The sequence below is a fragment of the Myotis daubentonii genome, chromosome 2, assembly GCF_963259705.1.
Source record: "Myotis daubentonii chromosome 2, mMyoDau2.1, whole genome shotgun sequence".
Lineage (NCBI taxonomy): Eukaryota > Metazoa > Chordata > Mammalia > Chiroptera > Vespertilionidae > Myotis > Myotis daubentonii.
In genome coordinates this window covers 91,199,912-91,225,009 of record NC_081841.1, presented here as the reverse complement: position 1 = coordinate 91,225,009, position 25,098 = coordinate 91,199,912, and the positions used below count along the sequence as shown (strand labels likewise).

The 25,098-nt window shown below is 42.5% G+C and overlaps 2 protein-coding genes and 1 pseudogene across 5 annotated transcripts in view; 2 read left to right on the top strand and 1 right to left on the bottom strand.

Annotated features, from left to right (window-relative positions):
- Nucleotides 1-295: 295 nt before the first annotated feature.
- SOCS2 (suppressor of cytokine signaling 2) overlaps nt 296-25,098 on the bottom strand; it is a 66,670-nt gene continuing 41,867 nt past the window's right edge. For 3 of the 4 annotated variants that reach the window (XM_059683797.1, XM_059683798.1, XM_059683799.1), the window contains exon 4: nt 13,936-14,785. In XM_059683797.1, coding sequence (XP_059539780.1) covers nt 14,612-14,785 — 174 coding nt within the window. In that variant the 3' untranslated portion in view covers nt 13,936-14,611. Of the gene's footprint in view, nt 395-13,935; nt 14,786-25,098 lie in introns of those variants that run through there. The other variant, XM_059683800.1, reaches the window with a different exon arrangement.
- LOC132228021 (WASH complex subunit 3-like) lies at nt 7,845-8,654 on the top strand. The gene has a single exon (XM_059683796.1). It carries the CDS (start codon nt 7,913-7,915, stop codon nt 8,483-8,485), a length of 573 nt encoding a protein of 190 aa, XP_059539779.1. The 5' UTR covers nt 7,845-7,912; the 3' UTR covers nt 8,486-8,654.
- LOC132226221 (large ribosomal subunit protein eL21-like) lies at nt 11,166-11,659 on the top strand (annotated as a pseudogene).

Below are 25,098 nucleotides of genomic sequence, written 5' to 3'. Positions count from 1 at the left end.
CTGATGAGTTTTTTTCAAGTTCTGACCTACTCTTTCCCAACATTTAACATCTAATGTACCCTCTTCAGGAAACCAAGGATTATGTTCTATAATAACTGTAAGAGGATACTTTCTGACACTTTAATTCTTTTATCCTTGAGCATGCAAGCCAAAAGTCTATAATAAAGTTTTTCCCCTTTACTCGAATTCTGCCCCATTAGCCTGGCAAAAATAAAAGATGTTCCCACCCCCTTACAGATCACGACTTCCAAAGCTGGCATGGGCTTTGTACGCGATGAATTTCCCCCACCTTTCTGGTGGACTTTGTTTTTCACTCTGGCGAATCTTCTCCAGGTGTCCTTCGTTGGAGGTACCAGATGTGAAAGCCACATCCGGCATGGCTAGGGTTCAGGACCTGGAGAAGGGCCGCACACAAATGAATACACTAGACAAGAAATACGAATTTGGAAATCATGGGGGTCCAGGCGGAGAGTCTTTCTCTAGTGGAAAGGCTTCACTGGTGCCCAGGGCCTGTTAGCTTTTTATTCAATTTTTGATACACATCTTGCCCTTAGTCAGGCCGGCAGGCAGGCAATCTGGTAGCAGACAGACTATCTTTAAAGGTCAGTAAATATTAGTAAAGATTTACTTTGAGACTATTAGGTCAGGAAATTGCTTGAGCCACCATTGTCTCGACAGAACAATCGGTGCATAGCTTTAGCCCTTGCCAAAGCTCAAGGTCCATCAGCCTTCTGGGTTCCCTGTTTGCACTTTCATGATAGTGTAGACAAGGGATAGCTTCCAGCACACCAGGGTATGGCAAACAGTGTGAGCCAGGCTGATGGAAACTCAGATATGGCTGCCAGTCAGTTCTGTGATGGGGAGGTCTCAGCAGAGGAATAATGACCCCTGTGTGCATCCCTGTCTGGGAGAAAGCCATGCCTGAATTCTTGCTCTGATGCCAGACAATCCAGTTCCTCCCCATATGTCCCCAAATTCCCCCCATGGCTGGAGCTCAGAAGGATCATATCTGAGTAAGTCCATGTGCCAGCCCTTTTAAGAGGGACTGCCTGCATCTTCAACAGCCTCCATGTCACTCAACCACAATCCCTGCTGGTTATTTCAACCCAAAGTTATGGGGACTTCTCGTCCCACCTCTGAAACCCTGGCTGGGGGGCTGGGTGAGCTGGGACCCCTTTTTTCTCATGGGATACCGGTGCAGCTGAGATATCCCTCTGGATTAAAAACATGCCACACGTGGATGTCAGACCAACCTATTCCATGCCTCCGCCCCTCCTACCAGTCTGGATGTACTTTTTTCTTTACTTCTCTAGTTGTAGGGTTTCCATTCAGTCAGATTTCAGGTGGTTCAGAATGATGGTTGTTCTGTATTTTAGTTGTAATTTTTCTTTTTTTTTAAAAAAAAAAGGCTGTTTAATTTTATTTAATACACAATTTCTCATTTTTGTTGTTGTTTTTTAATATTTGTTGATTTCAGAGAGGAAGGGAGAGGGAGAGAGAGATAGAAACATCAATGATGAGAAAGAATCATTGATTGGCTGCCTCCTGCATGCCCCCACTGGGGATCGAGCCCGCAGCCGGAGCATGTGCCCTTGACTGGAATCAAACCCAGGACCCTTCAGTCTGCAGGCCGACACTTTATCAACTAAGCCAAACCAGCTAGGGCTTTAGCTGTAATTTTGATTTGGTTGTGAGAAGCGGCAAGTACTGGCATTTACCTATTCCACCATCTTGGTTTCCTAAACATTATATTTTTAAATATTAAAAAATATCACAGCCCTAGCCTATTTGGCTTAATGGATAGAGTCTGCAGACTGAAGGGTCCCAGGTTCAATTCCAGTCAAGGGTACATACCTGGTTGTATGCTTAACCCAGGAGGAAACCAATTAATATGTCTCTCTCATATCAATGTTTCCCCTACCTCTGTCTCTGCCCCTCTCTTCCACTCTCTCTAAAATTAATGGAAAAGTATCCTTGGGTGAGGATTAACAACAACAACAAAAAAAACCCACAAAATTTTCATTTACAAAAGAACAAGCTATCATTCTCATACATTCCTCTGAAAAATATAAACTGATCCCACTTCCTGACTCAGTAATTTCTCTACTAAGCATCTGTCTTTGGGTAAAGACCTGTTACACACTCATCAAAATAGGAATTCATTTGGTACATTCATACTGTGAGAGTAAAGCTCCATGAGAATACAGTTATTGAATCCTCAGGGTCTGCCACACAGTAGAGATGCAGCACACATTTGTTAAAGGACTCTGGAATTCTACATAGCAGTTTTAAAAAAGAACGTGCTCAAATTATGACATGGAAAGAGCTTCCAGACATGTTGTTAGGTGAAGAAAGCAAGCCAAATACGGGACATATAGGATGATCCTATTGATGTAAAACTAAAACCAGTACCAAAAACCAAAACACACAGAAACATCTCTCTCTATCTATTTATCTATCTATCTCCACCCCCCTATCCCTGTGTGAGTCAATGCATGGACAAATATATGAAAAGTTACACATGCCAACCAGTAAGAGTGATTATGTTTAAGGAAAAGATGGGGATGGCCCATGAAGGAGGACTTTGGGCTGTCTGAATGGTTTTAGATATAAATATATTCTCAGGTTAATTGCATACTTTAAAAAAGAATGTTTCCTAAATGATATACATGCAAAGATATTTATGATAGCATCATTTGTAACAATAAAAAGTTAAAAATAACCCCTTAGGAGAATGGTGAGATACATGTTGACCATGGAATATCATATAGGTGCAGTGAGTTATGTTTTTGAGGAAGAGTCACAAGAAATGATATGGTACATTATTAAGTAAAAACAACAACAATTTAATACAAAAAACATAGATTCACCTTATAAGAAGCACTAAAGAAAGTTGTTCAGTCTGAAAGCAAGTGACCCTAGAGAACGATTTGATTTCACACATTTTGCAAGGCACACCTGTATTCCTTACCTGCACCACTTCTCCTCTTCCATTTTTATGTCACATTTTATATTGGTTTATATTACAACTAGAGGCCCAGTGCACAAATTCATGCACCAGTGGGGTCCCTCAGCCTGGCCTGCAGGATCGGGCTGAACCCAGCTCTCTAACATCCCCCAAGGGGTCCTGGATTGTGAGAGGGCACAGGCCAGGCCAAGGGACCCCACTGGTGCACAATCGGGACCAGGGAGGGCTGCAGGAGGTTGGCCAGCTGGAGGGACCACAGGAGGGTTCCAGGGTATGTCCTGCCCATCTTGCTGAGTCCTGATCAGCCAGAACCCAGCAGCAAGCTAACCTGTTGGAGCATCTTCCCCCTGGTGGTCAGTGCATGTCATAGCCTTAGCATATCATTAGCATGTTATGCTTTGATTGGTTGAACAGACAACCAGACGACCCGGACACTTAGCATATTAGGCTTTTATTATATAGGATAAAACTTTGCTGCCAGAATACTAACAAATAAATAAATTGCACCAAGAAAGATAATTGCATAGGTCATTACAAAGAACAGGATAAATGCATATTTCTTCTCTGAAATGATTTAAAAACCAATTGTAACAAACAATAGTATATAACTATTGTTTGGCCTCCAACATATAGAGACATAATATATTTAATAATAACAACAGAGAGGAGATGGGTGGGAGCAAAGTTGTATGGGAATAAGGAAATAGTACAGGATGATAATTTACATCCACAGGAACAAATGAAGAGACCTGGAAAGGGTAAATAAGAAGGTTAGTACAACAAACTCTATAAATATATACTTGGTCTCCTTTCTTCTCTCAATTTCTTTAAATACATAAAATTCTATAAAATATACATATGTATGTATATGTTATATATGTATGTATAAATATCTATATGTGGTACAAACCCAACAATACTTATCATTATTATTTTATACTAGAGGCCTGATGCACAAAAATTCGTGCAAGAGTTGGCCTTCTTTCTCCCAGCTTCCAGCACCGGCTTCCCTCTGGCACTCAGGACCTGGGCTGCTTCCTCCTCCAGCCACCAGCAGACACCCGGGACCCAGCTGGCTTCCCTCCATCCCCAGCTTCATCAGGAAGAATGTCCAGAATGACGTCCAGTCCAATTAGCATATTACCCTTTTATTATTATAGATAGTTTTATATCTTTTAAAGAAGTTGAAAGGAAAAGGAGAGCAAAGATAACACAAAAGGGGTAAAGCTTCTATTTCTGTCTATAATTAAGTTTGAATAAAACTGAAGTCTATTCTGGTGAGCGAAGGTATATTTGGTAAGACCTAGAGTAACAACTAAGAAAATAACCCAAAAAATGAAGTGCAAAAAAGAAACCACTAAAGGAATTAAAATGTTACACTAGAAAATAATCACTAGAAAGCAACAAAGAAAACTAGAGGAACAACGACTAAAATGGGGGCGGGGGAGAAAAATGGCCGACATAAATCCAACTATTTAAATAATAACAGTAAGTGTGAATGGATTAAACAATTCACTCCAAAAGAAGAGATTGTCAATTTGGGTTCTATCTGAGAATATGTTCTCCAGCACAGGGACGTCTGCAGAGGTCTGTGTCCAGCAGAAGTGAATACACTCAGGATCTCGTCACCATTTGGGGTACTAATATCCCAATAGTCCTTTGAAGAACTGCCTCACTTCCACTCCAGTTTTAATAATTTGAGTGCTAATGACTCACAGTAGCTTCAGAGATGAATAAATGACCCAGGTTTCATCACTCAAGACACATCTCCCAGGAACGACTTTGCCTTAGAACTCACAGACTGTGGAATCAGCAGAAGGGACAACATAATGTTAAGAGTGTGGTCACTGAAGTGAAATCTCAACTCCACAAATAACTACCTGAGTAACCTTGAGTGTCTTAACTCTGGAACAGACTCTGAGGTGGCACCCATGTTCCCCAAATCCTAGACTTGTATAACTAACTCTCTTTTACTATGGGTAGGACCTGTGTCTGGCTTCTAACCAATAAATATGACAAAGATGATAGAATGACATTAGTTCTGTGATAATGGAAGAAGTAAGTGGCTGTGTTGGGAAGGTCATGCGTCAAGGAAGTAAGGGTGGTTTCTGGCCAATAGGCAACAAAGAACTGAGATGCTCACTCAGTTCTACAGCCCACTAGTAAAGGGCCGCTGCCAATAACCATACGAGATCTTTCCCCAGTTGAGCTTCAGATGAGACCACAGCCCTAGTCAACACTTTGCAACTTTGTAAAACCCTGAGCAGAGGACCAAGTTAAACTGTGTCTGACCCACATGAATGGTGAGATAATAAATGTAAGTTTCTGTAAAAAAGAAAAAAGAGGATAAGAAAAAACTGGATTTAAATATATGCTATCTATAAGAGACACACTTTACATTCAAAGATACAAATAGGTTGGAAATAAAGAGATAGAAAAAGATATATCATGAAAATGGCAACCATAAGAAAGCTGGAGTGGCTATACTAATATCAGAAAAAATAGATTTTAATGATAAAAATAGTGATAATAAGATCAATTCATCAGTAAGATATAATTATAAACATATCTCTGCACTCAAAAACAAAGCCCCAAATACATGAAGCAAAAAATGATAGAATTAAAAGAAGAAACAGACAATTCAACAATAATAATGGGAGACTTCAAACCCCTACTTTCAATAATTGATATAACTAAGCATAATATTAAAAAAAGCTGAAGACTTGAACAGCACTATAAACCAACTATACCTTACTGTTATGGAGCAGTTTATTCCACAACACAAGAATAGACATTCTTCTCCAGGATAGAGACTAATGAGACTACATTAGTCTCAATAAAGGTAAATAGAATTAAAATAATACAAAGTATGTCTTCTGACCATCCTATATAATAAAACCCTAATAAGCAAATCAACCCAACGGCAGAACGACCGTTCGCGGGAGCTGCCCCCTGGTGGTCAATGTGCTCCCACAGGGGGAGCTCCACTCAGCCAAAAGCCAGGCTTTTGGCTGGCAAGCACACCGGAGGTGGCAGGAGCCTCTCCCGCCTCTGCAGCAGCACTAAGGACCCCTCAGGGGATGTCTGACTGCAACAGGGTGCAGCCTGGGCTGAGGGACACCCCTACCCCCCACCCAGTGCACAAATGTTGCACTCTAGTAATGAAATTAGAAACCCATAACAGAAAAATTGTAGGCAAATTCACAAATACATGGAAATTAAACTACACATTTCTAAATAACAAGTGAGTCAAAGAAAATAATCATAAGGGAAATTAGAAAATATTTTGAGATGAATGAAAATGAAAGTACAGCATTTGAACATTGATGGCATTTAGTGAAAGCAGTGCTTAGAAGGGAATTTACAGCTGTAAACAGCTTTTTAAAAAGGGGAAAAGAATCCCCAAACTATAACCCAACTTTACACCTTAAGACACTGGAAAAAGAAAAGCAAACTAAACCCAAACCAAGTAGAAGCAGGAAAATAATTAAGATTACAGTGGCAAATTAATAAAATAGAAAAAAGAAAAACAATAGAGAAAAAATCAATAAAACCAGAAGTTAGTTCTTTGAAAACATCAATGACATTGACCAACATTTAGCTAGACCAGTGGTTCTCAACCTTCCTAATGCCGCAACCCTTTAATACAGTTCTTCATGTCGTGGTGACCTCCAACCATAAAATTATTTTCATTGTTACTTCATAACTGTAATTTTGCTACTATTATGAATCGTAATGTAAATATCTGATATGCAGGATGTATTTTCATTGTTACAAATTGAACATAATTAAAGCATAGTGATTAATCACAAAAACAATATGTAATTATATATGTGTTTTCCGATGATCTTAGGCGACCCTGTGAAAGGGTCGTTGGACCCCCAAAGAGGTCTCGACCCACAGGTTGAGAACCGCTGAGCTAGACGGATCAAGAAAAAAAAGAGGAGACCTTCGCTGCCCCCTCCGAGGGCACGCAGGCACCAGCGCCGAGCCCATGAGGGCTTGGGCGGGCAGCGCAGTCCTGCCAGATCGCTGGGAGCCACAGCCAAGGAGTAGGGGCTCTCGTGCCTCCTGAGGGCAAGAAGGCTCTGGCCGACCAAGTGTGCACCATGCTGCTATTGTAATCTTCCTTGAATTCTTTGCTTGGGGCCTGTTGACAACTCCAATGCTAACTAGAGCAGCGGTTCTCAACCTGTGGGTCGCGACCCCTTTGGGGTCGAACGACCCTTTCACAGGGGTCGCCTAAGACCATCGGAAAAACATATATATAATTACATATTGTTTTTGTGATTAATCACTATGGTTTAATTATGTTCAATTTGTAACAATGAAATTGGGGGTCACCACAACATGAGGAACTGTATTAAAGGGTCGCGGCATTAGGAAGGTTGAGAACCACTGAACTAGAGGAAGAGAGAGGGAGATGAGATAGAAACATAACTGAACACCTGCCTTCTGCATGCCCCCACTGGAGATAGAGCCCACAACCCGTGTATGCGCCCCTGATCAGAATGGGACCCAGGACCCCTCGGTCCGAAGGTCGACGCTCTATCCACTGAGACAAACCGGCCAGGGCAAATTGTTCTTTAAAAATCATTGGAAATTAACTCTTCCCAGGCACACGTTGTCTTATTCAAGAGAATCCCTTTGTATACAACTAAACTTTGTTTCCAAAGTAGGTTTAGAAAATACCGAAATTTAGAGCATGGCTATTAGCCTTACATGAGACTTCGCTATATACTTTTAAGATTTTAATTCTTGTGGCACATTTAAAATACAATATGATTAAATAAAACTACAACATGGATGAAGCAATAAATTTTAAAAATTGTCAAAGAAAAAAAGAGGGGGACTTGGGGAGACGTTCTAAACTATTGTGGGGTGGGATGGACCACAGCGGGAAGGGTTTGTGGTTGATGCCTGGGTCCCCCGCCCGCTGAGTAGATGGATGAGGACAGGCTTCCTCTCATGGGGTCAGGCATTGACCTGACCAAGGTGCCAGCTATTCAACAGAAAAGAACGGTGGCATTTCTAAACCAGTTTGTGGTGCACACTGTACAGTTCCTCAACCGCTTCTCCACAGCCTGTGAGGAGAAGCTGGCAGACCTTGCTCTTCGTATCCAGCAAATTGAAACAACTCTCAATATTTTAGATGCAAAGTTGTCATCTATCCCAGGCCTAGATGATGTCACAGTTGAAGTCTCCCCTGTAAGTGTCACTGGAGTCACAAATGAAACCACTTCAGAGCCATCACAGCAGAACAGTTTACAAGAATCTGGACCACAGGAAAGTGAAGTAACAGCAGAAAATATCTTAACTGTAGCCAAGGATCCAAGATATGCCAGATATCTCAAAATGGTTCAGGTGGGTGTCCCAGTGATGGCAATAAGAAACAAAATGATATCAGAAGGACTAAACCCAGATCTTCTCGAGAGGCCAGATGCTCCAGTGCCTGATGGCGAAGGTGAAAAAAATGCAGAAGAAAGTTCAGATAGTGAATACTCTTTTAGTGACTAAGATTTACTTTCATAATAATTACAGATAACACGTGTAGAAGTACTTTACATTCTATCAGAAAGAGAGTCTGAACTTAACCTCTTTTTCAAAACAACATCAAGTGGCCAGATATTCACCACCAAGCTTCCTCAGTGCTAAAATTGTAATAATAATAAAGCATTTAAAAAAAGAAAAAGAAAAAAAGAGAGAAGACTCAAATGATCAGTATTAGGAGTGAAAAGGGGACATTGCTGCCAATCTTAGAAAAATAAAAAAAGAATTATCAGGAAATACTATACCAACAACTTAGATAAACTAGATGAAATGGACAAATTTCTACAGACACAAATTACTGAAAGCGGTTCAAGAAGAAACAGAAAACCTAAACAGTCCTATAACAAGTAAAGAGATTGAATTTGTGCATTAATTATGACTTTTTATAGTCTGCATTTCTGGTGCTTAGACATCTAGAGCTTTTGTGGACCCTGGAGAGACTTCCCCTTCCAGGGTTAGCCAGTTCCTAGCAATAGTTCCTAATTTCCTGTGATTGAATCTCTCATATGCAAACTAACAAATCCAAAGTCCACACGGGCACTACATCCCTTATCAGGATTTTATAATCTGGACCATTATTCCCCTGCCCTAATTAATCAGCCCAGGTCTGCGTACCAGGCAACTTGGAACAATCCCTATGGCCCAGATTCTGGTGAAATTATTTAAATTAGACAATTTGAAACCTGCATATACTGCCTTCCACAGAAAAAAAAGTTCTTGCCAACATTTTTCCTTGCCCCCTTGCTCCCTTTGCCTCCTGACCAACCTGTTATTTCCCTGTGTGTGGAAACGGGAACTATGAGTAACAAACTAGCTTTTCAATAGCAATCAGCTCCTGCTCTAAAAGCCTCATCCAACCTGAATAATAATAAAACCTATGTTTTGAAATGATAAGTAATTTAAAAGCTACCCATAGAAGGCCCCTCAATGCAGATGACTTCACTGGAGAATTCTACATATTATTTTTTAAAGAATTAATACTAATTCTTTACAAACTCTTCCAAAAAATAGAAAAGGAAGGAACACTTCCCAATTCATTCTATGAGGTCAGTATGACCCTGAAACTAAAACCAGACAAGGATATAAACAACAAAAGAGAACTACAAACCAATACCCCTTATGAACATAGATGTCAAAATGCAGAAAAACATTTAATAAAATCCAACACTTCTTCATGAATAAAAGAACAAAACAAAGCATTCTATGAACTAGGAATAGAAAGGAACTTTCTCAATTTGATAAACGGGCATCTATGAAAAACCCAAAACTACCATCATTCTCTCTCTCTCTCTCTCTCTCTCTCTCTCTCTCTCCCTAGCCAGTTTGGCTCAGTGGATGGAGCATCAGCCTGTGGACTGAAGGGTCCCAGGTTCAATTCTGGCCAAGGGCACATGCCTGGGTTGTGGGCTCGATCCCCAGTAGGTAGCGTGCAGGGGACAGCCAATCAATTCTCTCTCATCATTGAAGTTTCTCTCTATCCCTCTCCCTTCCTCTCTAAAAATCAATAAAAATATATTTAAATAAATAAATACATAAATAAAATGGTGGGCCCCAGGGGAGCTGCAAATCACACCGGCCAAAATGGCACTGCCTAAATTCCCTTTTTTGACAGAAAATATTACTTGTTTATTCTCACAGTGGGGTGTTGAAGGATAAGTATTTCTCCAGTAGATGAGGTGCAGGAGGGCATTCCAGGAAAAGAACAGTGTGATCAGAAGCTGAGAGCATAAAGCTTTGGTAATTGTGTGATTAGTGAGGTATGCCTGGATTGTAGGTGTGTGGGAAGATGGGAGTGGGGGTGGAGGAAAGTCAACAAGATAAGGCTGCAGAGGTGTGCCATGCTAATGAGTCAGGACCTGGCATAGTCTGCATTCAGCAAAGGTCAACATTACCTTAAGAAGCTTTCAAGGAGTACATTGTTAAAACAACATGGCAGCTGTAGGATAAACAGAAAGAGGCTCGTTTTACTTTAAATACTCCCTAGTAAGACTGAAGCAATGATCTCAAGCTGTAAGAGCCAAGCCTTTGGTTGAACAATCTGACAGCTGGGCTAAGTATTCCTCAGAGTGTCCACCCTTCGTCCTCTCACTTCTATTGAGCCTTTCACCAGGTTTCTTCTCTTAGCTACTGAGCACCCTATATTTTCAGGGCTTTTTAAAAATAATAAACTAGGATTGTATAACTGGCTCTGTTAGTCTCATTACTGTATGATTACAGACACAGGATTTGATACCAGAGCAGTTGAAGGTAGCAAAGCAACTGATTTGATGGGCAAAAGGGTAATGATATGGCATTTCTTTTCATCAAGGAATTCTTAGCTGTGTAGGGCTGAAATCTGAATTTAACACTCTTGGCTAAACCTGGGATTTGGCTAAAAATTAAATAATCAGTCTTTCATTTCATTATGTACTTTAAAGCCAAATAGCTTCTGGAAACGTGTCAAGGAAATTGACTATTATATGACTAAGTAGAAACTTTTTAGCATCCTACTTTGTGTGTGTGTGTGTGTGTGTGTGTGTGTGTGTGAGAGAGAGAGAGAGAGAGAGAGAGAGAGAGAGAGAGAGAGAGAGAGAGAGAACCAACAAAAATTAAATAAAAGAACCGGTGCCTTTCGGCCAGAACCGCCATCTTCCAGTAATTCGCCAAAATGGCTAACACCAAGGGAAAGAGGAGAGGCCCCACTATATGTTCTCTAGGCTTTTTTAGAAAACACGGAACTGTTCCTGTGGCCACATGCATGTGGATCTACAAGAAGGTGATATTGTGGACATCAAGGGAACGGGCACTGTTCAAAAAGGAAGGCCCCACACATGTCACAGGGCATAACTGGAGGAGTCTACAGTGCCACCCAGCATGCGGTGGGCATTGTTGTGAGCAAGCAAGTTAAGGGCAAGATTCTTGCCAAGAGAGTTAATGTGCATATTGAGCATATTAAGCACTAAAAGAGCCGAGACAGCTTCCTGAAACGTGTGAAGGGAAATGATCAGAAAAAGGAAGCCAAAGAGAACGGTCACTGGGTTTAACTGAAGCGTCAGCCTCCTCCACCCAGAGAAGCCACTGTGAGAACCCATGGAAAGGAGCCCGAGCTGCTGGAGCCCATTCCCTATGAATTCATGGCACGATAAGAAAAAAAAACAAACACCTCCGCGCTGATAAAAATGTTTATCTTAATTGAGTAGAAGTGTGGCGTCCCTAGACCCCCCCCCCAAAAAAAATAATTAAAGAAAACTATGTGTTCTTAAAAAAAATAATAATAAAATAAAAGAAAAGAACTGGTAAGGGCCCAGGCCAGGTAGCTCAATTGTAGAGCGTCAACCCCATATTCCCAGGTTGTGGGTTCAATCCCCCATTAGGGCACATATAATAATCAATGCATAATCAATAATGAATGCATAAATAGATGGAACAACAAATCAATGTGTGTTTTTTTTCTTTCTCTCTCTCCATCTCTTTCTAAAAATCAATAAATAAGAGAAAATAAAAGAACTGGTAAGAATACATGAGTCACTGAGAATGTTTAAAATTATTTGGCTCCCCCAGAAGATAGTCAGATAGTCAGTAAATGATTCAGCACGGGAAATAACCAGTCTGCGCAAATGCCAACAGTTAAGGGAACTGAAAGAGACATCAGAGGTGGGGAAAACCTTCACTTGCTGCTGAGAGTTTTTAAAACGTTATCACAGGGAATTAGTGAAGGACGGGGTTCCAACCTTCTTGTTCTAAGGGAGCTCATAAGATACAGTTGAAAAAGAACAGTAAGAAGCACCGGCTGCTGTCATTGCTAACCCGAGAAGATTCCACCAAGACACCTCTTGCTGGGGCTTGATTTGGGTTCTGCCTTTGGTATGGGATAAGAAGCAGCGTTACCTACATAGCTACTACTCACTACCGCTTTCCCCCTTGGTTTCTGGACTGGCATGCAAGCCCTGTTAAGAAATTCCAACAATTTTTAATGACTGCAACATTCACAATGGGCATGTTCTTCTCTTATAAAAAAACAAAACAAACAAAAAAACAATGCCCTCCCCCGGAGTTGTTTGAGAGATGAGCACCCAGAGAGTCATGCCCACATCCCTGTAAAGTATCTTAATTGTCATCTTACTTGTGCACCTGAAGACACCATAAATGTTGCTTGATGCTGTTAATCATCCAGCTGGAGTAAATACACCAATTTAATTTCAAACTCTAAACATCATGCCATTGTGAACCTATGCTAAGGCTCCTTTCTAAAGAACTTAAAACTGATTTGTTTTTAATCTGCCCAAATTTTCATGCCTCAAACCTCCCACAAGACAGAGAATTTGTAACTATCATTTGTTGAGTGCTTACGTGTGGCAGACATTCTAGGCATTTGTTAGTTGTATCACCTTGGGTAAATTATATTTTCTCTAAGAGTTCCCGTTTATCTGTAAAGTGGGAAATCACCACGTTGGTTGCCCACAGGTAGCTAAATAAGTCAGGGAACTGGTGTAAGCACTTGAGCAACTACTGGGTGAGATGTGCCTGGCTTTCTCAGTGGCCTGCTCAGCAGCCTTGCCTCTTCGCTCCTGTAGGCATCGGGAACTGGGAGACATGCTTTCCGAGGCTCCTAGCAACTGGAGTATTGGCATACGAGCTGGTCTTGGCACTTGCGAGCTCAGTGGGAAGTCAGGTAGGCATTTTTTAAAAAAGAGTTTCTTTTATAAGAAAAAGAGGCCAACAGGAGAACAAGCTATCCTCTCTGGACATGCGTTAGTCTGTCTGCATGTGACTTGTGAGCCATTTGGAGGCAGAATTGAGGGGGAACTTCATAGCTACATGCTGAAGATGGCAGAGAGGAAAGGCAGAAACATCAGCGGTGGCAGGACAGCCATCCTTGACATGTTTGTGACACTTGTATTAACCCTAGTTTGCAGTTCTTCACTGAGGTAATAAATCCTTACCTGAGGCAACTATTCGTCGGGTTTTCTCACTCACCACTGAAGTCACGCCACTGTATCAGCACACCGCCAACGTGCGTTCCTCATCTAAAGAATCGGCAGCACTTAGATCCCTCTGCTTGCTGCCAGATGAGGACTTTTCAAGAAGAGCCAGGAATCCAGATTTTTATATAGAACTCCAGATTCTAAAATGTTGGCTCAGATTAAAGAAACATGTGCAGGCCAAAACATATCTGGAAACCAAGTTCAGCCCATAAGCTGACCATTTTCAATCCCTGGTCTACCTCAGACAGTTGTTGTGAGAACTAAACTAAATGAGTTTCGGTTTTTTTAAAAAATATATTTTATTGATTTTTTACAGAGAGGAAGGGAGAGGGATAGAGAGTTAGAAACATCAATGAGAGAGAAACATCTATCAGTTGCCTCCTGCACAGCCCCTACTAGGGATACGCCCGCAAGCAAGGTACATGCCCTTGACTGGAATCGAACCTGGGACCCTTGAGTCTTCAGGCTGACGCTCTATCCACTGAGCCAAACCAGTTAGGGCTAAACTAAATGAGTTTTAAAAAGATCAGTAATAATAATAATAGCAAACACTCACATAGCCCTTAATATGTGCCAGGCATTCTGCTTGCTTTACCAATCTAGTCCTCGCATGTAACCAGGTCTTATAATAGCCTTAAGGGGAGGTGTACTTATTACTTTCACTGTACAGATAAAGATAGTAAGAAAAAGAGAAGTTAAATTTGCCTGGTCACACAAGCATGACAAAGTGGAGCAGGGATTTGAACCCAGACCCCGGTAAACTGGTTTCAGATTTCACTACTCTTAGTCAATGCATTATGCTTGTATAACCTACAGCACAAATTTCTGATTCATAATAGATACTCAGTCTATATAACTTCCCTTCTCACACCCCCTCCATGCTTTGAGGCAATTTCAGAAGTAGAATTGGGAAATTGCTGATGTTAAGGAGAACGGTTTGCTACTTTAGATACTAATGAAAGTTGTCATTTCAGTTTGGTGCCTCCAAAGCTGCTATAATATCCAGACAGGTGGTCAGTAGCACAATAAGTGGAATCTATACGGCTTTGGATCAAAGGTAGAGCAGCTGTGATGACATCTGTGCTCAGCTTCTTGGCCACCAAGCAGGGCTGCACTGAAGACGGTGAGGTTACATCTTCAGAGAAGGCCTCCAACCTCCTGTGGTGACTGCCACAGTCCCCACCAGGGCTCCTGGGCAATGTGGGCTGGATGGGTGCTGGGTGGATGGGTGCTGGGTGGATGGGTGCTGGGTGGATGGGTGCTGGGTGGATGCTGGACTGGCTTCCCTTAGGTATTCCTGCATCTGCATATGGCAGGAGACACTGTTATTTTGGCTCTTCCCTAAGAGTCAATCCCAAAATGGATTACAAAATAAATTAGAGTCTCAAAACTAAATCCATTTAGTGTAATTAACAACTGTAGTGTTTAATCAGTCTTAACTAAACATGGGCTCTTACAGAAATGTTTCCATTGAGAGAAATGCAATTCCAAAAATATTTGTAACAACGTTGGTATGCGGGGAGGTGGGGTTGAGGGGGAGGAGTAAGGAAAAGACATACATTTAAATATCCAGCAATAGGGAAGTAAATTTTGGTATATCCATAGGATTGACTACTAGATTGCCTTTGAAAACAAAGATTGTATAATAGAAAAACAGTTAAGATCCAATATTAAATGAGAAAGGAATAAGTTTTTTATACAATAGTCGTAAAAAAAAACACTTATTTAAGTAAATTTTTCTTAAGTGACATTAAAAATGACTCATGTAATACAAGTAAATAGACACACCAACAAATAATTATTGATTACCTACTAAGTGCTATCAAACTAATGACAAGAAATAAACAACAGATCCTGCTTCCAAGAGCTTTCAAAATATTTATAAGGAGATGAGATGCTCTCAATAATTACATTATAAAGAAATTAGATGGTATGTGAATGGTATGTAACAGTTAGTATAATATTCAGAGGAGAGGAAGATGGCTTCTGGCTATGGTGACCCAGGGCAGGCTGTGAGAGGAGCAGTGGGAGCAGAACCGGAAGTTTACTGGGTTTTTGGCAGGCCAGAGGGCATTCCCAGTGGGAAGGGATGCAGAGTGTGGGCTAATGTAGATGTGGAAACGTGCAAGGTGTGTTTAATGTGACACAGTGTTAAGAGTCAGGACCTGAGCTGGAATCCTGGCTCCATGATTTCTCCTGAATGAGATATGTTAACCTCTGAGGGCTCAGGTTGTGGGAACAGCAATGGATCTCATAGGATTTCTACGTGGATTTGAACAAGATCATTTATGTAAGATGCCTGGCCCATAGTAGGAACTTATCCAATGTTCATTCTTTCTATATCCCTTTCTCTTTATCTTCGGCTTTCTTTGTTCATCTATCCATTCCGTCAGTCCGTCATCCATTTACTCATTCAATCAGCATGTGCTGAGCACCTACCATGTGCCTGGCATGAGACTGGTTCTTGCCCATTTATTCCCATCCAGTTCCACTCCACATTCTTCCCCTCCCTGTTCGGTGCTCCCAGGAGGCTGACTACCATAGACTGCATCTCCCAGGCTCCCTTGCTCTCTAGTTTCCAGTTGAGTTTGGCCAGGCAACACTGGCAGGAAATCTGAGGGTAAGTGGAGAAAGAAGTTGGGCGGTTTATCTCCCTCTCCACTTCTTCCCTGACTTGTCACAGGTGTGGGCGCAGCCCTTCCACAGCACAGCTCTCGCTGAGTGTGGGACACAGCTCTCTCCTCTTGCCCCGTCAGGCCTGTGGTGGGGGTTGCTTTCCCTGGGGCCTAGCCACGCCTTATTGATTTTCTTCACCAGCCCACATTTCTGTACACTGCCTTTTTGTTAAATTCCTTTCAGTTAAACTCTTTTGAGTATGCCATTTGCCGCTTACTGGGATACTTACCGATATAAGTGATGAAGAAGACAGACAAATCCTTCATCATGGGGCCTACATTCTGATAAATAATTACAGAAACAAAATAGCTTGAGTACTATGAACAAAAGAAAGAAAGGTGATGTTGATGCCGGAAGGATTTAAGGGACAGACTTCCCAGACACGAGTGGGAATAAGGTCCTTGTGATATCTTCAGAAAATGAACTTTCTAAGACTCACACGGAAGGATGGAATGTGGAAGGAGACTTTATTTGTGCAAAGTGACATCTCTTGGGTTCCAAAGTCTCCTGCCCCTTAAGCCAGTCCTGGAAAGGGGGCAGCTGGGAGCTCAGCGAAGTCAGAAACAGGGCCAGTGTCCAGAGCTTCTGTTCCACGTTGCAGCCGGGTGTGGTTCAGCATTCAGACCAGATTTAAGCCCACCAGTTCATGTGTGGAGTCCAACATGACCGAGCGCCAGGCGAGCACAGGGGAGGGCAGCCCCTGCAGAGGAGTCCCAAGAGGGCCCAGCACCCTGGGGCCAAGACAGAGTGAACTTCCTCTGTTTGGAAGTTTATATATTTTGATTTCACCCACCCTGGCCACTAACTCATTTTCAAGTGTGACTGACGGGCAATTAGCCTCCCATGTCACTCAGACGTTACTCGGCATGCATCTAAACTGCCTTTGTCTCCTCCCTTCCCCATCAATCAGTAGGGACTAGACTGGGAGAATGTTAAATGTGGCTTTTTGGCAAAGTGGTATAAATGACATGCCTATACCTAGTCTTTCCTTTCACTTCTTTTCTGTTAAATAATAATCAGGTTATTACAACAGTATCAATGTGATAAAGAGTGGCTGGGAAAAGCTACTTGAGGAAATGACATTTGAACTGAGACCTACAAGCTGAGGGGAAGCCAGCAATCCAAAGATCTGGAAGACCCCTAGTTCAAGCAGAAATGCATATGTAAAGATTCAAGGCGTGGACAAGCCTGGGGTGTTGAAAGAATAAAAAGAGTCCAGTGGGACTGGAAACTGGTGAGCTGCGGGGAGAGTGGTGGGAGGATGGTCAGAGAGGCAGGAGGACCAGCCAATGCTGAGTATGGTGGGCCATGGAAGGGGATCTGGACTTTAAGACAAAGACTATTAGGAAGTCTTTGAAGGACTTCAGACTGGGGAGTAATTCAAGCCATATTTTGAACCTAGTCTTCTAGTTTGTGGGCAGTGGATCATACATTAGGCAAGAGTGGGAGGTGATTGCCAAGGTCCAGGCCAGAGTCACTGGTGGCCTGAACTAGAATGTGAGCAGTGGAAGTGGGGAGATATGAATAGATTTGAGATCCATTTACATGATGATTCTGAGGAACCATAATATTTCAGTTTTTACAACTAGTATCCTAGACCCCTAAAAGATAGTGAGCAATCTACTATATTTTTAAAATATATTTTCATTTTGATGGTTATATATTTCACAATTAATATGGACATATTCTGGATCATCTGTATACCAACCTTAGAATAGTATTATCACATAATTCAGTGCCCCCCCTTTCATTTTGTTTCTAAGACCTCAACAATGCCAAATGATTGCCTACAATGACAGCATTGCACATATGTAATGTTTTTTATTGAAATAAGGCACATATAGAAGAGTATACCACTCATAAGCACATAGCTAAGTACATTTTCACAGTGAGCATCTCCACATAACCAGCCCACACTGTAAGAACCCAACACTCTAGGAACCCTTCTCAAATTCTCTAAGTCACTCGCTACCCCACCCCCTAATGTAACCATCATCCTGGCTTCTTACAGCACAGTTAGTGCTGCTTGTTTTTGAACTTCTGAATGGAGAACTGAGAGGAAGCTGACCACTAAAAATCCCATCTTGGTGTGTGGGCAGGATGGCGTTCCCACTAGGGACAGGCCTCAGTTTCAGTTCATGCTTCCTGGGCACCGTGATGAAGACTAGAAACCCAATTATGCCCGAAGCATGGAGCACTCCCATTAGCATATCTCAGTGATGCCATTGTTTCCCTGGACCTCCATCGATGGACATGGCCCCCGCAAAGCTGCGTGAGTAGTGCTGAATACGACGAATGTTTATTCATTGTGGCCGCGGCTATTCTGCAGCATACTTTCCCACACATTAGGTGAGTCACGAGACGCTAGGACCAAATGTCTTGACGTTTGTCCTCACTTTTCCAGTCTGTGCCCCAGCAACTTTCCCAGGTCCAGGCCAGAAGGTGTTGTCATTAATCTAGAAGAAAAGTCCAGCTGAATCTACATCTAGTCACATGTACAGCCCAACCTTCACTCACCAGTCGTTATTCATTCGACTGCCAGAGTCAAAACAGGGAAGCAGGCAAATTTTGGTTTTAATGTACTCTCTTGTTTACTTCACTCCTAACCCCTCCCATCACCCTAGTGACCTCATATCTGCACTGGTCCCCAGTGCTTCCCTCTGGAAGCGCATACCTCCCCCCATCCCCCTCCCCTTGTCTCCATTCTTTCCCAGTTCTGCTTGCTGTGACAATGGGTGGCATCAGGTTAATCAGAGGAATGCCCAGTGTGATTTAGTTGAAAGAGCACTGCATTTGGCAGTTAACAGGCCTGGTTCTAGTTCTAACATTATATTAACAGGTTAATTAGTTGAAAGTGACAGAATTAAACTTAAGCAAAAACCAAACAAAAGAATCCAGGGATCAGACACAGCTGTATCAGCATCTTCAGTGATGACATTGGGACAGACTCACTCTCTCCATCTCTTGGCACTGCTTTCCTTGGCTCTCCACCCAGGGTGACGAGATGGCTGCCAACAGTCCTATCTTCTCAGCAACCCAAATAGCACATATGAACTTCTCTATTCCAACATCCTGAAACAAGTCTCATTAGCTTTTTTTAAAATATGTTTTTATTGATTTTAGAGAGAGGAAGTAAGAGGGAAAGAGAGATACAAACATAGATGATGAGAGAGAAACAATAATCGACTGCCTCTTGCATGCCCCCTACTAGGGATGGAGCTCCCAACCCAGGCATATGGCCTTACCAGGAATCAAACCAGTGACCTCTTGGTGCATGGGATTATGCTCAATCCACTGAGCCACACCAGCTGGGCAAGTCTCGTTAGCTTTGATTGGCTTCCTAGGAACACATGCCCTGATGCTCTGATTGGTTAGACATAGTTCACAGGCTCATCTTGCATTTGGAAGTGAAGTCAGCATCACCTAAAATGCTGGGACTCAGGAGGGGAAAGGATGGTTCCCCAAAGGGGCTAAGGCAGACAAAAGCAAAAGTGTCCTCTTCAGCCATTAACTGATCGTGAGAGCTTGGCAAATCTTTCCACCCCAGGCCTGGTTTCTCACCTGCAAAATGAGAGGGATAGACCCTAGAACCTCTAAGATTCCTTCTACCTTAACACTACCTAACTTCTTGTGAGAATGATATGCAATGTTTTCACCTTTCAGTGGATAACCTAATCCAATTAAAATGAGGAGCAGTAGAGACATAACCACCTATATAATCAGCTATTTGGGAGAGGCAAATCCCACCATAGATACAGACCTTCCCCGTCCACTCTACAGGACCCCTGCCCAGTGACCCCATAGCAGTGCCGGGGAACGTCAGGCCCGTGGAATCATTTGGCCTGGCCCTGCCAAGGTATTCGTGGTGAGTTAATTAAATGTTTGACCAAGTATAGCAGGCTAATTTTTAAGTTGATAATTTTGTATGGCCTGCAAATGGTGTTATATAAATACCCATATGGCCCTTCCAGAAAAATGGTTCCCCACCCCTGCCATAGAGAAACATCTAGAGAGGCTGGTGCCAATGGAGAGGGAGGTGGGGAATCTGAATCAGCCATTTACTGATTAATTCAACCAACAATTATTAATCACTTCCTCTAAAGCAGTACCCCTTATCCACAGTATCTGTTACCTGCGGTCAACCATGATCCAAAAATAGTAAATGAAAAATTCCATAAGTAAACAATTCATAAGTTTTAAATTGCACGCTGTTCTGAGTAGCGTGATGAAATCTCTGGCCCACCCAAAACATGAATCATCCCTTCGTCCGGCGTGTCCATGCTGTAGACTCTCTACCCATTAGTCACTAAGGAGCCATCTGGGTTATCAGATCGACTGTCGTGGTATCGCAGTGCTTATGTTCAAATGACCCTTATTATACTTAATGATGGCTCTAAAACACAAGAGTAGTGATGCTGGCAATTCTGATATGCCCCAGAGAAGCCATAAAGTACATCCTTTAAGAGGAAAGGTATGTGTGCATAGGGAAAAACATTTATATAGAGAGTTTGATACTACCTGCAGTTTCGGGCATCTACTGGGGGTCTTGGAACATATCCCCTCTGGTTAAGGGAGGCAACAGTATCCCAACCATTAAACTAGGCTCTGGGAATGAATGGTGAACAATGATCTTAAGATGGGCACAGACAAGGAAACTGATGAACAATTCAGAATGTCAAGATGATAAGGAGGCTCGGATGATGGGCAGCTAACCCAGTGTGGGATAGGCTGTAGGTCATGAGGCAAAGGGAGGATAGTTAGGGAAATTGTCCCTAAGTAGATCCTGGACAGGACCTGGAAAGAGAAAGCGAGGAACTAAGCCAGGCGAGAAAAGCAGAGAGAGTATTCACCACGCACCCAACTAAGGCCTGCACCCAACTAAGACATTGCAATTTGTTGCAAGTGGCTGCCATTCGGAATTTAAATGGGACAATGACAAGGGGCAAGGCCAGGCCTGATTGAAGACTGGATTTCATCATAGAGGCACTGGTGCCACTGAAAGATTTTAGGCAGGAGAGTAACACAACATCATATGTACAAAAGATCTACCAGTATTGTGTGGGGTCAGAGGGCATAAGGCTGACTTCAAGAAGTCTGAAATCATGTCAGTTTAATGATAGAGGGAGGATTGCATGCACAGCATCTGTCTACTTGCTTCTGTCATTTTTGTGTTTGTATGTCTGTTTATTCATACTTCATCTTGTTCCACATGAAATATAAAACCCATTCTTTAGAAAAATGACTGCACCCGGGACAAAGACTTTTAAAAAGCAGGTCCCTGTCCCCAAAATGCTTACAGGTGATCTATAAGTCTCTGCTGAAAATTTGACCACACTTCACATCTGATTGAAAAATAACTCAAAATCTCTGCTGCCCTGATATTACAAGGATTTAACAATGTGCTGGCGTTAAAGGGGCTGACCGGGGACCCTCTGCCGGCTGCTCCAGAAGCTTCATCCATCTGCCTTCTGCAGGGGGAAAAAGTCCTCTATTTTACAGAAAATTGCTTTACACAAAGGAAGTCATGGATCCTGACACACCCAGTCCCAAGGGTAGGCGGTGATTCCTAACTGCGTTAATCCTCAGAGAAGAGATGCATCTGAAAGCCAGGGCTGCCTCGGAAGAGAAAAATGTGCTAACTGAGCTGCGGAATCACATCTACCTGATCAACCTAAAACCCTGGTCTAGAGAACAGGCGGCTTCCAAATCTGTCACGAGTTAATGAAAAAATGGCTGATTTACAAAGAAGTCCGACATCCTCAGTCCACTCCAAGGACAGGCCATTTTTCATCACGTGGACTATTAGGGACTCTGCCAAACATGCAAATGAGGAATATTTTTTTAAAAAAAAAAACTTTAGTATTTGGCTTTGAAGTGCATTCTATTTTTTTATATACCAGCTTTAACTGTCAAGCTGGGTTTCACTGAAGATGAAGTGGCAATGACAGTGACAATGATAATTTCTCTGTTGCAATTTTCAAAGCTTGTTTCTATCCATTGTCTCACTTGAGCTTCTCAAAACCCAGCTCTGTGAGTTGTCCACCTCACAACCAGCCAATGTCCGCCTCACAGACAGGGCCGGGGGCTCAGAGGCAGTTCCCAGAAATGAAAGCAGGGGAGCTGGGTCTCAAACCCCACCTTCTAGCTTGAATCCGCTATTTTTTCTACAAGAGGCAGAAGGAGCCCAAATCAAAACAAAGCAACTGGACTGCAGAAAATGAAGCACTGACTGCCTGGGCCTTACATGAGGGCGAGAAATTAATAACAAAGAGGCCATTTTTGTGGACTCAAAATGTGAGCTTTTTTCTTTTTATACAAGAGCTTTGTTGTTTTAAAAGGCCCTTTCTTCTCATTCAAAATGAGAAAATACCTTCTGACCATCAAGCAATTAGCAGAGCCTCAAGTATTGATTTCCTCTGTGCCTTGGCATTGCCTTTGCTCATAGGGCTCCTGAGAGAAAGGAAGCTACAGCCTCTGAGCTCATCCAGCTGCTTCCCAAGGCTTTAGAAAGGGAGAAGGGAGGAGGAAGAGGAACAGGGAAAGTGAAAAAATGAGGGGAATGAGGACGAAGAAACTAGATGCCTGGATAGAAACCCAAGAAATTCCAGTGTAAAAGTTATAGGCCCTTTGAAGGAAGGTGAGAGGGTAAGACATAAAACAGGAATTACCAATGACATTGCTATCACTTATGCACGATTTTTCATTCTTTCTACAAACATTAACTGAGATCTGACTGGTATCGGGGACTATAAGAGGCTCTGAGAATACACACAGTTGGCAAAAGCATTAGAACCCCTATCTTTATTGACAGCACCTTATCACCTGTTCTGTTCCCCAGGAAGCTGACTCTGAGACAGAGATGAGAATGCATGAACTCTATTAGAGAGTGCTTTTGAGATAGCACCCAGGGAAGAAAAGGCAGTCGCAGGAGTGAGTTTTCAGAGCTATCCCCAGGTGAATAAGAAGGCCAGGCATTCACACTCCCATGTAGATCAATCATCTACATGGGGATGTGGCCTTATGGGGCAGCTCGAGGCCAAGGGTGCTGGCAGCTTAGGGCCACACTTCCAGCCGCTGAAGCAAAACAGCCTTCAGCACTGAAGGCAGATCTGAGTGGCTCGACAGAGCCTACAGAGCCCATGGAGTCTGGTAGAGGCAGCAGGCAACCATAAGACCATCACAGAAAAAAATGTATAGTGGCACTGTGATTGGTGCTACAACGGAGAGGTACGTGGGTACCCTAAAAAAAAGTGCAACCTAGCTATTGGGGAGGGGCTGGATTTCAGGCAGGGGAAGCAGAGCCCTGGCTGAGAGAGAGTGGCAGGGGAAATAGCTGGGGAGTTTTTGTGAACGGGAAATGGGCTGGCTGTGACTGAGACTCATAGGTCAGGGACCATGCCCGCATTTTCGATGCATCCTCTACGTTGACTTCACAACAACCCAATGAGGTAGGGAATGCTCCCAAGGTAACTTCTCTCATCTCTTGAGATCAAAGGACAACATTCGCTGGAGCTGTCTGCAGCCAGAAATGACAGCTCTGATGGGCACTGAGCCAAAAGTACAATTAGTGGATGGGGCCTGAGGTCAAGCGAACCAGTTCTGTGAACAGAGAGAGGACTTGTAAAGAAAGCAGAGAAGCAAGCTGAACTAGAACTCCTTTGTGGAAAATGAAAAAGGGAAGCAATTGATAGAAACGGAATCCCAAAGCAAGCTTTATCCAATTTACGCATAACAGCATTGATCATCGTAACAAATTTTATTGAATTCAATAAAATTTGTTACGATGATTTTGGTTTATTTCTACATTCATTTGGCAATGCTGTATTTGGGAGACTCAGAAATCAAGTAAGCTATGCTGAAACAGAATCAGAATAAAATAACTCCCAAGGCATCCAATAACATATTGTAATGAAAGAGGGTTTCGAGTACTTTTCGGCAAGCAGTATGTAGCTCTGGTTTCTGTGTCTGATGGTATAAAATTTGGTTTAATAACACAATCTTCAAAGCAACAATCACATCTTGACAATTTATTTCTTAATTAGAAAAGGTATATAAATATAAGCAGAATTTGCATAGCAGGGGTCCTCACTGGAGTCTCTGCTGTGTCCACTGAAGACCTACGGTGATGACTAGCCAGAAGCCCATTTCTCTGGGGCATGAGGGCACTTCCCTGGAGAGAATTCGTCCCGGACTAAGAGAGCTGATAACCTTAGAAGTCTATGGTTTAAAGATGCAGGATAGAGAACACCTGTTTTGGTGTCAGACCTGGGTTTGAATTGCTTTCTAGTTAGGTGGTTTCAAGCAAATTACTAATCCCCTGCTAAGCCTCAGTTTTCTTGTCTATAAAATGGAGTAACACCACCACCCTCACAGACCTGTGAGAACCCCCGTGAAGTTCTAAAAATTGAGTGGCTCTCAGCATTAGAAATGGAACACTAGAAAGAGAGAGAGATCTCAGTAGAAGCACATGTTGCAGGTGTTAGAGTGGTAATCCTCAAAAAAGGTAGGTGTTTTCCCCCCAGAAAATGGAGAGATGCCAGGCAGACTAAACAGATGTTTACCACACATGTTTACCTTTCAGGGTTGTTTGTAAGGATCACCGATAATGTATACAAAGCACCAGTTGTGAGATGATGATGATAATGATGATGATGATGATGAGAAGTATTATCTCAGCATCTCTGGATCCCCAGGCTCCACATATGTGGCCACTGTATCTTGTAGACAGAAGCACACTCTCTTCTTTGTTATTCTCTTGACCTTGGAACAATCATCATGATAGACTCCTTTGAAGCTGCTTAGTCGCAGATGATGAAAATAAGACATAAAGAGAGTATGTGACTTGCTCAAGGACATATAGCTAGTTAGCGGCACAGTGAGACCCATAGCTAGTTAGCGGCACAGTGAGACCGATAGCTGGTTAGCGGCACAGTGAAACCT